Source organism: Mustela putorius, unplaced genomic scaffold, assembly GCF_011764305.1.
Source record: "Mustela putorius furo isolate JIRA1106 unplaced genomic scaffold, ASM1176430v1.1 tig00000281_pilon_pilon_pilon, whole genome shotgun sequence".
NCBI classification, from domain to species: Eukaryota; Metazoa; Chordata; class Mammalia; order Carnivora; family Mustelidae; genus Mustela; species Mustela putorius.
This window is the reverse complement of record NW_025421343.1, coordinates 28,228,696-28,242,008: the sequence shown is the minus strand read 5'-3', so window position 1 is coordinate 28,242,008 and position 13,313 is coordinate 28,228,696. Positions and strand designations below refer to the sequence as shown.

The window sequence follows — 13,313 nt, the reverse complement described above, 5'->3', positions numbered from 1 at the left end:
GGAATAATTTATTTACAAGGGTCATTTGTTTTAACAGCTTCTTTTTCCTATAACTTGAGTATCTAAAGCAGATCTCAGGGACCTAAAGGTCAGAAAGTTGGGTTTGGTCCTTTCTGAGGCTTCAGTTTCTTTTCTAGGAATGGTACTCTGGACGCAATAGTTTCTAAGGTCCTCTTCACCTCTGACCCTTGATGAGACTTTATATGTTCACTTGACACCAGCCCCCGCTCCCAGGGAGTGGAGCTGACCTTGACTCTCCACCTGATGCCTCCTTAGGTGTGCCTGATACCCTAATCTTGGGCAGAACCATAACCTCCTCCTTTGGGACCACCATCCCTCCACGATCTGGCCACTTAGCTCCTTTTTTTCCCCCCCTTTTTAAAGCTCTTTTTTGAGGAAAACCAACCAGTTTACTATTGTTACAAAAATGCTTTATGATTTGGAGATTGTTAACTAAAATCATACTACAAATACAAGAGGCACCAAGTTAGAGTAGAAAGAGCACGGGATATTCAATCAGATGAACCAGATTCCAGTAACTCTGACAAGCTTCCTCACCTCAGTTTCTGCTTCAGTTTTACCCTACAAGTTCATTATTAGTAACAATAACTACCATGCATGGTTCTTGTCAGGATTAATTGACCTTATGCATATAAAATACTTAGCACAATGCCTGGTATTTAGTAAAGGCTCAATAAATGTTAGCTGTTACTACTATTATAATCATAATAATCCTATTTCTTTATTATAGTGTATAATATATTCTACTTTTCTAACTGAAGTAAATAGAATCATCTAACTGTGGTTCTCTTTTTTTACTGATATGGGGGGGTGTGGAATCAGTGGGGTGGGGGTGGGGGTGGAAAGAGCTGCCAGCTCTAGCAGGAAAAATTACACACTGTGGTTGTTGACTATTTTGAGTGATGATGACTAAGTAACACACATTCCCCGAAGTTATAAATCAACTTGCTTCTAAAATATCTTCCAGATTTTAGAACAGAGAGGTCTATAGATACATCCTTATCCACGATAAGATAATCCAGTATCCTGCCTACATTTAGGAAGATCTTTATTAGTAAAAGATGTGTTCCAATAGCATGCTTGTGTTTACAGAGAAATCTAGTAGATGAATGTGTTCCATGATGTCAGAAATACCTTTAAAGAAATCATTAAATACTATAAGCTATCAGATTAGTGAGAAAATATAAAACATATTGTTGAACAAGAAGGGTGAGCCTAAGCTGGATGCCACAGTTAAGTGGTACCACATTAAAAAACAACAACAACAACAAAATACACCCCTTCAATGTCTCAGTGCCTCCCTGACCCATCCCACAGGCAAGAAGAACTATGTTCTTCAGGGGCTTCACTGGATAGATGGACACTCAGTATTCACAGGCAATAAGACCATCAAGCCCACATGTCCATTTCATACTGGTTATGACCACAGAATTTCAAGAGCAAGCCACACTAATAGGGGTAACGTTTTCCGTTTACTCTAGCAATGCAATTTTGGATTGACTATATATTTTTTGTAAATCATGGGTACTTAGTTGTAAAGGTGTTTCAGCCTGGCCCAGTTCATTGAGGTTGTACTTTGTATCTTAAAGTATATTAAACCCTAAAGGAACAACACTAATGCTACTTAGAGAAAGACCCAAGAACTTTACAGCTTTTCTTACGTAAGGAAGTGCAACTTTTTTTTATGACAATGTAGCAGTTATCAGAGGAGGGTGACAATTTGTCATAAATGTCATCAGCATACAGTATAGTATAGCTTGGTAGAAATCAGAGTGGAGAGCACAAACACGTAAAAAAAAAAAAAGATTTTTCTTGCACTAGGTGACTCTGGGCTTTAAATCGTTCTTACAAAATCAGTAACACTTCAGCATGTTTCTGGATAGTTCCTTTTCCATATATATTCATATATGTTTTTTGTCTCAACGTATGTATGAAGCAATATATAAACATACAAATAAGATGTATACTTTTACCTAAAAAATATGAAAATGTACAGGTTTAAATGGATGTGATACCATCAATAGCACCACCTCATCCTGACATGCCTGTCAACAGACACTGCTCTTGAGGAAGTGTGTGTAGCAGTATGAGCTACAAACTGGGAGCGGAAGAATGCCGTTCTGTCCCTCATCTACAGAAATTTACTAACCTCCCTGGATGCCAGCTCTGCTTAACTAGAAAACAGAGGTAGTATTTGCCTTCCTACTAACCAGAATCATTTGTTGGAGTAAGTGGAATAAAAATTCAAAAATACTTTTTAAGCTATACAGAACAACAGCATAGTATTAAGATACTTTCGAGAAAGTTTTGGTGCTTTGAGAAAAATTTAAAAATGGAATGATAGTCTATCTCTGTCTATTCTGAGAGGAGAAAAATATTTTAAGGCTATCTCTGACATTTCTAAAGAATACATAATAAGACATTTTAGCTCATGGGGTCAACTTCGTATAAGAACAAAGTATCTTCTATCTTGAGAAAAAAGCCATACTTTTTAAAATTTTGAAGGGCTACATACAAAGTTTAACAATTATTGCCACTTAACATAAAAACATAGCCTTCTGAGACAGGTGCTTACCTTCTCTTAGACGTTCTACCACAAAAGTAAAGCCTGTAGTTCTTGGGTGTAAGACGTACTCATATTTCGGAAGTCCATTCTTTTCAGCAAACTCATTACTTCGAGCCTTGCTGTTTTCTAAACAAAACAAAAGACTATGAGAAGCCATAAAATAAGGGAATGTGAGATAAGAAAATAGTGGAAAATTTTTTTGATAAAATGGCAGTTAATTCATCTGTAATTATTGAATATAGCATATATGAGTTGACTGAGAAGATATAAACACTTTGGTTCCTAACAAAGATCACAGAGTTTTTGGAATTTTGACATTTTTATAATAAAGTATTAATGGGACTTTTTATAACTGTTTCCTGAAATTCATATTGAAATTTTTAAAATTATTTAAGAGATTTCATAGTCAATGTACAACAAAAACTGAAATACAAATCAAATGTGAATAAGCTAAAATTTTCATAAAGTAGTCTTCACGTAATGAAAAGTGAAATACTAAAAGATGCTAATAAAACTAAGATACTAATAAAATGTAAGGACCAGGACAACCAGAAAAAATAAGTAGCCAATATATCAAATATATCAACTCAACAATTTTTTTTTAACCCAGTAATTTAGGGCTTCAATGCAAAGTGAAATGTCTGCCTTGCTCAGGCATACAGCATGCTAATATTACTAACCAAAACCACTCCCCAACAGAATGGGCACATGATTAGCACATCATGTACAAACATCTGAACATGGTTTGGCTGAATATAGTTACAGAGTCAAGTATATGTTCCAATTGCTGGCAAAAACTTCTTTTTCCATTCCATGAGGTAACTTTATAAGTTCCAAGAAGAACCAAACCCATTATTCAGCAAATATATTTGGAAAAAGTAGTGTTCAGAAATTTGGCCTCAACTGCTGGGAGAGATCATGAAATACCTTCTGATGACAGCAGATGTTAGAATCTGCAACTCTCAGCTGCATCCTGAAATTTACAGCCTATTCCAAGTCACAAGAAAAAAAACTTTCTCTATATAAACCCAACCTTCTTAGGAATAAATTTAAGATCACGGAGTCCTCAAACCTCAAAAAACCATATATGGATGCCACAACACTAAAATATTCAAAGAATATGCCTCTAAAAGGTGTCATACTATTTTTTAATTGAAAAACTGAGAATTCAAGAACTAAATATTCATAGTCCCCAGCAAAAGTACAGGCTGTAAACATGAAAAAAGGAACAGCTCCTCTCATGTTCACTTGAGGAGAATATCCTGGACATGGGACTCCAAAACAGTATTTGATAGATAGCTAGAAGGCCCTTCCACGGAATGGGGAATCCTAGGGATATGACAAAGATAAGCAGTTAACTACTCTTCAGTTTCCTCTTCCAGTTCATCACAGCCTTTAGGGATCTGAAGACAAAACTGAACGCTGCTGTAGAATGGGCGGGCACACAAGTACTAAAAACATACAGTCACAATGTGGGGAGGTAGAGATAATAATGAGAAACACAGAGATACAGAGTTTTCCTCCTATCCCCACTTCATCCACCCATCCCCAGACTCTGATTATTAGACTGCACTAGCCTCCCTCTTTCTGACCACAGCCTCCTGCCCTGTCAGCTCACTACTGGTAACAACACTCCAGTGCCAGCACGCCATCTGCTCTGAAGACAGTACTGGCCATTCTGTGTTCTCCAATCAGCTAGGCATGTTTTCACTTTAGGGTCTGTGCAGATGTTCTTTCCCCTACCCAGAATGCCTTGTACCCAGACACCTGCAACATTTTCTGCTTTGTTCAATTAGTCTCTACTTACACAGAAATTTAAGGGGCTTCTTTTAACCACCTTATATAAAAGAGTACTCTGTGCTCTATCTACTCCTCTCCCTGTCCTTTTCTTGCTTTATTTCTCTGCACAGCATTTATGAATATTTGACCCATTTTTGTTAACTAACGGGTGTTGTTACTCTCTTTTCTCATAGAATATAAGCTTCATGAAAGTAGGGGCTTTGTTTTATATATAAAGCTTCAGAGCATTCATTTATTACATTTATTAAATGAAGTTTTATATACAAGAGTGTTTAATTACATGTATTATTACAATTCTTAAAACCCAGAAAAGCTTTCCTTTCCCAATCACAGAAACAGAACTCAAAATTATAGTATACCGATGGTTACGATCAAGTGCATGTATCAAACTAGCATAGCCAGAGTACCCAGATAGTTGGCTCAAACATTAGTCTAGATGTTCTGTGAAGGTATTTTTCAATGAGATTATTTAAATCAGAAGACTTTATATAAACAAATTACTCTCCATAATGCGAGTGAGCCACATCTGATCACCTGAAGGCTTAAACAGAAAAAGACTAAGCTCCTCCAGCAAGAAAGAATTCTGTACCAGACCGCCTCCTGACTCAAACTGTTACTCTTCCCTGGGTCCCCAGCCTGCTAACTTAACCTGCAGATTTTTGACTTGCCATGCCTCCACAATCATGTGAACCAACTCCTTAAAATAAATCCTCAACTCCCATCTCAATTTCTCTCACTCTCAAACTCTCCACACACACAAGTACATACACATACATATATGCACACACATCCCGTTGGTTCTGTTTTTGCTAGACAACCCTACCTAATAAACCAATATAATCTAGAACTGCCCACCCTTCGAAACACATGTTTTATAAGAATAAATAGTGGTAGGAAAGATAAGATAACACTAAGTGCAAAGAAATGTATAATTCTTTTTTATAACTATTTAAAACTGTATGTGTGTGCTTATGCACATGTGGTGTGCACGCCTGCATGCATCTGTGATCAAATGATCAAAAAGCAATGGGCCAAATTTTTAATAGTGTCTGTTTATGGGCAGTGGAATTACAGCAACTTTTGTGCTCTTTTCTATGTTTCTAAAATTCCCAAGTTCACATATATGACTTCCATAGCTCCCCCCCAAAATTAAGCCAACAATAGCATATAAAGATAAAATATATGTAAAGTCATATTTAAACACACTACTTTGAAAATATGCAAGCAAGTTGGACTCAGAATTTAAAAGAGGGTTACAGAACATTCCCCTTGGGCTTAAAAATCCCAAGTTTCAAGTTAACTGTGGTAAAACTAAAACACCCTTGAATTAATAAAGCTAATCATTTATTCCAGATTAAAACTACCTGTATAATCCTGTTTAAAACAAAAACAAAAACAAAAACGAAACCTTTTGAAAGCTTCAGGATCTGTTTTCTCTATTTGGCAAGCAATCTAGCTTTTGAAAGTTGGCTTTAAAATGTAAATACCATTTTAACTTAAAAAATATGCAACTACATCATGTAATGGTGAGTATTCTGGACCCTGAAAATATGCCACTAGAGGTTAAGTTCATCATGTAAAAAAGACACTTGAGAAAAAAAGTAGACTGAAAAAAGTTTTAAATATAAATTTTAGAGGCTTAGAAGAGCTAATATATAAACATTTTAACACTCATATACCAAAAAGTAGCATTAATCCAGAGCTTTTTTTCCATTAGCTATTAATTACTAAATAACATCCAAAGGTGTCATTCTTTAGTGTCTGCTTTGGCATTCACAAATATCAATCCATCTATCATCTCAGTCAATTACTTTCTATAATACAGCTGGTATTTCAGCAGCCAAATTTAAGTATTATATATTCTTTAGTGATAAAACATTTAATACAGCTGTATGTCCATCAGAACTTAGTAGTGATAGTTGAGCTCTAGGAATCAATTAATTTACAACCTATATTTTCAAGCTTAAACAATATGCAGCCAATATTATCCTCAGTATTATCCTCTGTGATCCAACTACTTTTAGAATCCTCACTATAAAAATCAAACCTATAGAGTAAGCATATATTTTAGTACATCATAGTATTCAATAAAAATTGCCATGATTCATTTAGTTCAGTTCCATGTGTAACGGTTAATTCAAAGAGTTCTACCTTGTATCAATGGTAAATGTAAGGGCCTATTCAGCCAGAGCGGCTCCACCTCTGTTGAACAGCCATTTTGTTGTTTATGCAGTAAAACTTAAACTGACCCTACCCCCCAACCCCCAGGGGGCTTACTTAAAAGCAAGTCCGGGAAACCAGGGAAACCAGTAAAATCTGGTCAACCAGTCCCTGATAACAGAGCCCAAATACAAGGGCAGGTCAGGTCAGGTGGAGATAACAGCCCTAATGCAGGGATGAGTCGCGCCCGGTGGAGACATCCAATCAGTGGGGCGCGCATACTGTCTCCCAAGCTACCAAGGAGTGTGGGCCCCACCTTTTAGGCACCTTTTGGGTGCCATTTCTGACCAAGGTGATAGGCTAGTTCAAACAGCTACTATGGGGTGAATTGTAATTCAATTGGACACTCGTGTGGAACCTAGCCTATGCAGCTTTCTCTGTGTGTTACAATCTCATTGGCCACCTATGTGTGGCCAGGCTCAACCACATGGCCTTTGCTCTATAAAAGTTAGTCTGTAAGGCAGGGAGGGGTCGCCTTCTCTGTAAGAGGCGGCCCCAAACGGTCGGCAGTTTGACTCTCAGTGCCTGGCGAGAAATAAAGCTTTGCTTCACCTTCGCTTTGTATCAGTCTCATTCCTTTGACCGCGGACCTAATAGTAAATGTTTCCCAAAATACCTCAATTTTCCTCAGTTGCAGAGTATGGCTTAGTTACCAATTCACTTAAATAGTTGTGTAGTTTGTATTTTTCATCTTGAACTCTTTGTAGGTACTGGGTTCCATAAATTATTATGTACACACAGTGAACTGGTATGTTCTCCCCTCTGAAGCTCTAAGGGTTGTCCTTCTCAGTAGCTCTCAGTTGCCTCCATCTGGTATCGAGGATTTGGAAGACAGGTTCATGTACTAGCCTTCCATACTATTGTGATTTTTTTTTTTTAAGATTTTATTTTATTTTATTTTTTGACAGAAAGAGACATAGCGGGGGAGGGAACAAAGCAATGTGAGTGGGAGGCAGAGAACAGGCCAAGCAGAGAGCCTAGTGGGGGTGCTTAATCCCAGGATCCTGAGCTAAAGGCAGTTAACTGCTTAATGATTGAGCCACCCAGGCACCCCTATTTGCAATTTTTAGATGTTAGTTCTACCCTCCTTCAGTCTGTCTTCTCTTGTACAGCAGACCTTTATCTACCAGATCCTTCTCAAATTCTGCTGTATCTTTCTTGAAGTAAGCAGGGAATTAACAGTTTTAGAATTTTGATCTTTTGAGTTGGATTCCACAGAACTGCTTCCTGTCCAAGCTTATTCCACCCTGCCAATATTCAACCACAACACTTCTTCAATCTGTCTTAAATTCCAGACTGCAATAGGCAGTTTCATCCGCAAAAATGACCCGTGTTTTTTTAAAAAAAGTGTGAGAACCACTGATTAAGGATAAAAGACTGTATTTCCTTTTTAATTTTTAAAGAATTCCTTGAGATACAGTGGCATCTTGGCATATATATATATATATATATAGTTTAATATCTAGGAAGGTAGAAAAGTCTTAAATATGTCCTCTTGTGTCCTCTCCACAATTCAGTGGAGGCTGAATTTTCTTGAGGACAGGACAAAGCCTTTCCTGCTTAATTAGAGATAAGGCTTTAAAATACCCAGAGAAGGGCAACATAATAACTTAAAACAACAATAAATGAAACTGGTTACTATTATACCCTTTTCTTTTCTTTTTAAGATTTTATTTATTTATTTGACAGAGAGATCACAAGTAGGCAGAGAGGCAAGCAAAGAGAAGGGGAAGCAGGCTCCCCGCTGAGCAGAGAGCCCAATGAAGGGCTCAATTCCAGGACCCTGAGATCATGACCTGAGCCGAAGGCAAAGGCTTAACCCACTGAGCCACCCAGGTGCCCCTATTATACCCTTTTCCTATGAAAAAGAAGTTGAGAAAAAAGGGTCTAATGGATATATTTGTATCCTAAAAGAGGACAGAGAATATACGGAACAGGAAGGGGATTTTTTTTTTTTTAATTTATTTGACAGAGAGATCACAAGTAGGCAGAGAGTCAGGCAGACAGAGAGGGAGAGGCAGGCTCCCAGCAGAGCAGAGAGCCCCACGCGGACCTCTATCCCAGGACCCTGAGATCATGACCTGAGCTGAAGGCAGAGGCTTAACCCACTGAGCCACCCAGGTGCCCAGGAAGGGCATTTTAAAATGACGCTTTGTTTTTCGTAAGATTTCACTAGCTATTTGGGGGTTTAATTTTGTGGTTCCATAAAAATTATAAGAAATTATATAAAAGTAAAAGGCTGACACTTATATAATGTGACTTAAAATATAAAGCTCTAGGATGGCAAGTGTGAATAATAATGACCTCTTGGAGTTGCCCATCATAAAGTCTATGGTCTGGAAACCAGGAATTCTAGGTTCTGGTGTGCTACTGATTCAGAGTGAATGACTTAGTGGTGGACCATTAAGACCATTAATCTTACTGGTTTCACTGATTTCATCTGAAGAACAGAAGTTTAGATCAAGTGATTTCTAAGTTCCTTCATGTTTTAAAATTCTGTGATTCGATCCCAGGCTACCTACCTGTGAAATCAGTCCCTTCTGGGAATAGGAGGAGTTGCAGTGGTTCACGGATATCACAAAAATAATCAATTATGTCTTCAAAATGGCTCTGGTCATCCTTCCATTTCCTATGAATGAAGATATAGGCAGCAGCCTGCATGGCCCAACCTAGAATCAATTTAACAAGCATTTACATATAATTTTATTGTTAATATCCACATATTATTTAATTTTTCAATTTTTTATCATGAATTATCTATTATCCTAATAAGGATCTCATGATATACCTTAAATTCAGCACTGATCTTTGGTTAAGTAACACATACACCAGAAAATATTCTTGTTAAATTCATGGGTTTGTAAAATTCTCAAAACCTCTTTTCAAGTCAAACCCAGCTATTAAAATAGCCAGGAAAAAAACTTCCCCAATATTTGTCAGTAACTCCTCCAGTTTTAATGATCCTAACCAGACATTTTAAACAAGATATCTACAAGAGATATACAACATGTTATCAGGCTTACAAAACAGTAAGCAAGAGACTGTTCTAATGTCAAGTATTTCCCCTGCTATACTACTTAACCTATAAATTCAATTGCTATTTTCAAAGTTAGCCCCTTCTTTAGATTTTATTTAAAAGGGAAAAGGTGTAATGGGTACTAAACACTAAACACACTAAAATGTGATCACATTTCCTTTATATTTAGGGCAAATCAACCTTGTTACTGAACACTGAAGGAGGTCGTTTTAGATGAGCCATGTTTCACCGAACCAGTCATCCCTCCCTGGCCAAAATGACTAGAACTACTGGTAAAGTTGACTCAGCCAACCTATTGTCTGTTCTGTAGTCTATAAAGCATGAGACAGTTGGCCCAAACACATTAACTACGATGGCCAATCAAATGATCTGTCAGAAATTTTACCTGGGACCATGGAGAAAATATACTGGCAATATGAAAGTAAACAGACGGACAAGACGGCAGATAATATGCCAGCAGCAGCTGAGGGAACATAAAATCAGCACATTGCAGGAAAGATCTAAAATCTTGCTGCTGAGATGCCTATAGCTGATTTTAATCTGGAACAGAAGACATTTTTAGTCTCCACAAAGGCTGGCCGGTCTATGGATTCATCTCTTGGATATCCACAGGAGTCCGTCTCCCTTACGGTCATGTGTATCTTTACAATATACTTTCACTGTTTCAACTAGAGGGAGTAAGTGATAGCTCCTTGCAAACAAAGAACACAACTAAAACAGTAACTGTCATCATTTGGTAAATACAATGACACCCTGGGAATATAGAAAATGATCATTAAACCATTGGTTAATCACTTAAAAAATTGTAAGATGATTTGGTTTGAGTAAGTCCAAACTAGAATCCTGTAGTCTACAAATATAAATGAAGGTACACTCGACAATCCACTTTAGTATAGGTCTTGCGCTTATACAACCAATTACTACTCACGCACTGTACTGTCAGTCTTATCCATCATTGTTAGACTTGATCCCACACTTGGCCTTCCTACTCGTCTCTCTCGCTTTACCTGAGGACACCTAGGCCCACGGTGTTTGTAAGCAGCATAGCTCTGGAGTAAGACTGCCTGGGTTAGAATCCTAGCTCTGCCACAAAACAGCTGTTCAGTCTTTGTCCCTCACTGACCCCAAATGTAAAAATTAGCACAATGCGGTGATAGTATTTTCCTGATAGGGACTTTTGTAAAAAGTAAGACTACTTAGCACAAAGTGTCAGTAAATAATAACTTTTACCGTTATTGAGATTAAGAAGTTATAATAATACTAGTACATCAGGGAACATAAATATGTAACCAAAAAGTTCCCAGGCACAATAGCAAAACAAAAAGGTACAAAAATAAAAATAACCTCTAGGCATTACATGAAGACTACTACAGAACTGGGAGGAAATGGTGAGAAACACAATGTTTCTGAACTTTGACCCACATACCAATCATCTCCAAATTTTTAATTTATTAGTTTCATATAATTACAATCAAAATTCCAATGGCATGAGGGTATATGAGAATTTGGCTATTTAAGTCTAAAAATTATCTATAATAAGAAGTGAAAATATCCAAGATAACTTTGAAACAGAAGAATGAGTAGGAGAGACTCACACCATTAACTATTAAATGTATTATAAAGCAACCATGAGTAAGCCAGAACAATGCATCTACAGAAACAGACAAATGGAAAATAATGCAGACCTAGGAAAAAAAGCCCCTGAGTATGTTAAAAATTTGGCATAGGATAAGGACACAATTTCATAACAGAAGGTAAAACCTGAGTTGGGGTTTTCTTTTTTAAATTGTTTTTTAAAAGATTTATGTGAGAGAGAGAAGGAGAGAGAATCCCAAGCAGACTACCCACTGACTGTGAAGCTTGGTGTGGAGCTCAGTTCCACAACCCTGAGATCATGACCCTGAGCCAAAATCAAGACTTGGACGCTTAACCGACTGAGCCACCCACATGCCCCCTTTTTAAACATTTTTTACTGAGGTATAAGCTAAAGTGTGCAGATATTAAGTATGTAGGTGTAAAGCTTAATAACATGTGGCCACCATCCAGATTAAGGTGCTGAACATTTCCAGCATCCCAGAATATTCCCATTTGCCCCCCCTGCCAGTGAGTTACTGCCTCTGTCCCCCGCTTCCCAAGGAAACCATTATTTTGACTTTTTTCCTCATAAAGCATATAAATGAATTCACACGGTAGGTTTTTTTTCATCTTTGGCTCCTTTTGCTCAAATTTCAGTCAATGAGATTCATCCATGTAATTATAGGTAGCAGTATATTCTATGCATTGCTGTGTAACAGTCAATTAGATGAATATACACCAACTTATTTGTACTGCTGATGGTGAGACTTCTTGGTTATTAGGAATAAAGTTAGCATGGTTATTCTTGTATCTTTTGTTGAGCATAAGCACCTACTTTTCTTAAGTGAATACTCAGGAGTGAAGCAGCTACAGCACAGGATTTATATACGCCCAGACTTAGTACACAGTTTTTTTTTTTTCTCTCAAAATGATTATATCAACTGACACACCCACCACCAACAGGTGAGTTTCTAACTGATCTATGCCTTGCCAACACTAGATCTTATGGGGCCTTTTAATTTTAGCTATTCTTTTTTTTTTTTTTTTTAAGATTTTACTTATTCATTTGACAGAGAGAGCATAAGCAGGGGGAGCAGCAGGCAGACCCAGGAGGAGAAGCAGGTTCTCTGCTGAATAGGGAGCCTGATTTGGGGCTCAATCCTGGGACCCTGGGATCACAACCTATGCTTAAGGCAGATACTTAACTGGATGAGCCACCCAGGCACCCCAATTTTAGCCATTCTAATCCATGGATAATAGTGTGAGTTTGCATTTCTCTTATGATTAATCATGTTGACTGAGAGCCTTTTCATATGCACAACAGGCACTGATGTTTTTTGTGAAGTGCCTCTCCAAACTTTCTGCACACACATACACAGAAAATATATACATAATTCTAGGTTTCAAAGATATAATATGCCAAAGATCATCTCTCAGTCTGAGGCTTAATGGTGTCTTGTTATGAACTTACATCTAATACTAATGAAGCCCAATTTACAAGTTGTGACCTTGTGGCTCATGCTTTTTGTGTCTTAAGAAATTTTTGCCTAGGGAATCCCTGGGTGGTTCAAGATGGGTTAAGTGTCTACCTTTGCTCAGGTCATGATCCTGGAGTCCTGGAATAGGTCCACATCAGGCTCCCAGCTCGTTGGGGAACCTGCTTCTTTCTCTGCCTGCACTCGATCTCTCTGACAAATCTTTTTTTTTTTTTTTTAAGAAGAAAGAAATTTTTGCCTACTCCAATTTCTGAAGACATTATTCCATGCATTCTTCTAGAAGCTTTAGTGCTTTAACTTTCACATTTTGTTCTATAATCCATCTAAAAATAATTTTTGTATATCATGTGAGGCAGAGGCTAAGATCCTTGTTTTCTATATGGATATTCAATTGCCAAGTATTGAAAGGACCATGAGATCGTCCATTTAAATAATCAAATGTTTAAGAAACATTATACAATAAATGAAAACATACAGCTTTAAAAAAAAAGTTAAAAAAAAATGTCAAACAATATAAAACTATGTAGATTCAAACAAGAAAATACTCCATGTCCTTCAAGCCCCCAGGTCCAACAATCATCACTTCTCTTTAGTTGAA

At 37.3% G+C, this 13,313-nt stretch overlaps 1 protein-coding gene across 2 annotated transcripts in view; it reads right to left on the bottom strand.

Moving 5' to 3' along the window:
* The window catches only part of LCLAT1 (lysocardiolipin acyltransferase 1), a 187,014-nt gene that overhangs the window by 75,171 nt on the left and 98,530 nt on the right, over positions 1-13,313 (bottom strand). For both annotated transcript variants that reach the window (XM_004777892.3, XM_004777893.3), the window contains exons 4-5: positions 9,130-9,276; positions 2,597-2,713 (exon numbers count right to left, since the gene is read on the bottom strand). In XM_004777892.3, the coding sequence (XP_004777949.1) occupies positions 2,597-2,713; positions 9,130-9,276 (264 nt within the window). The remainder of the gene's footprint in view (positions 1-2,596; positions 2,714-9,129; positions 9,277-13,313) is intronic.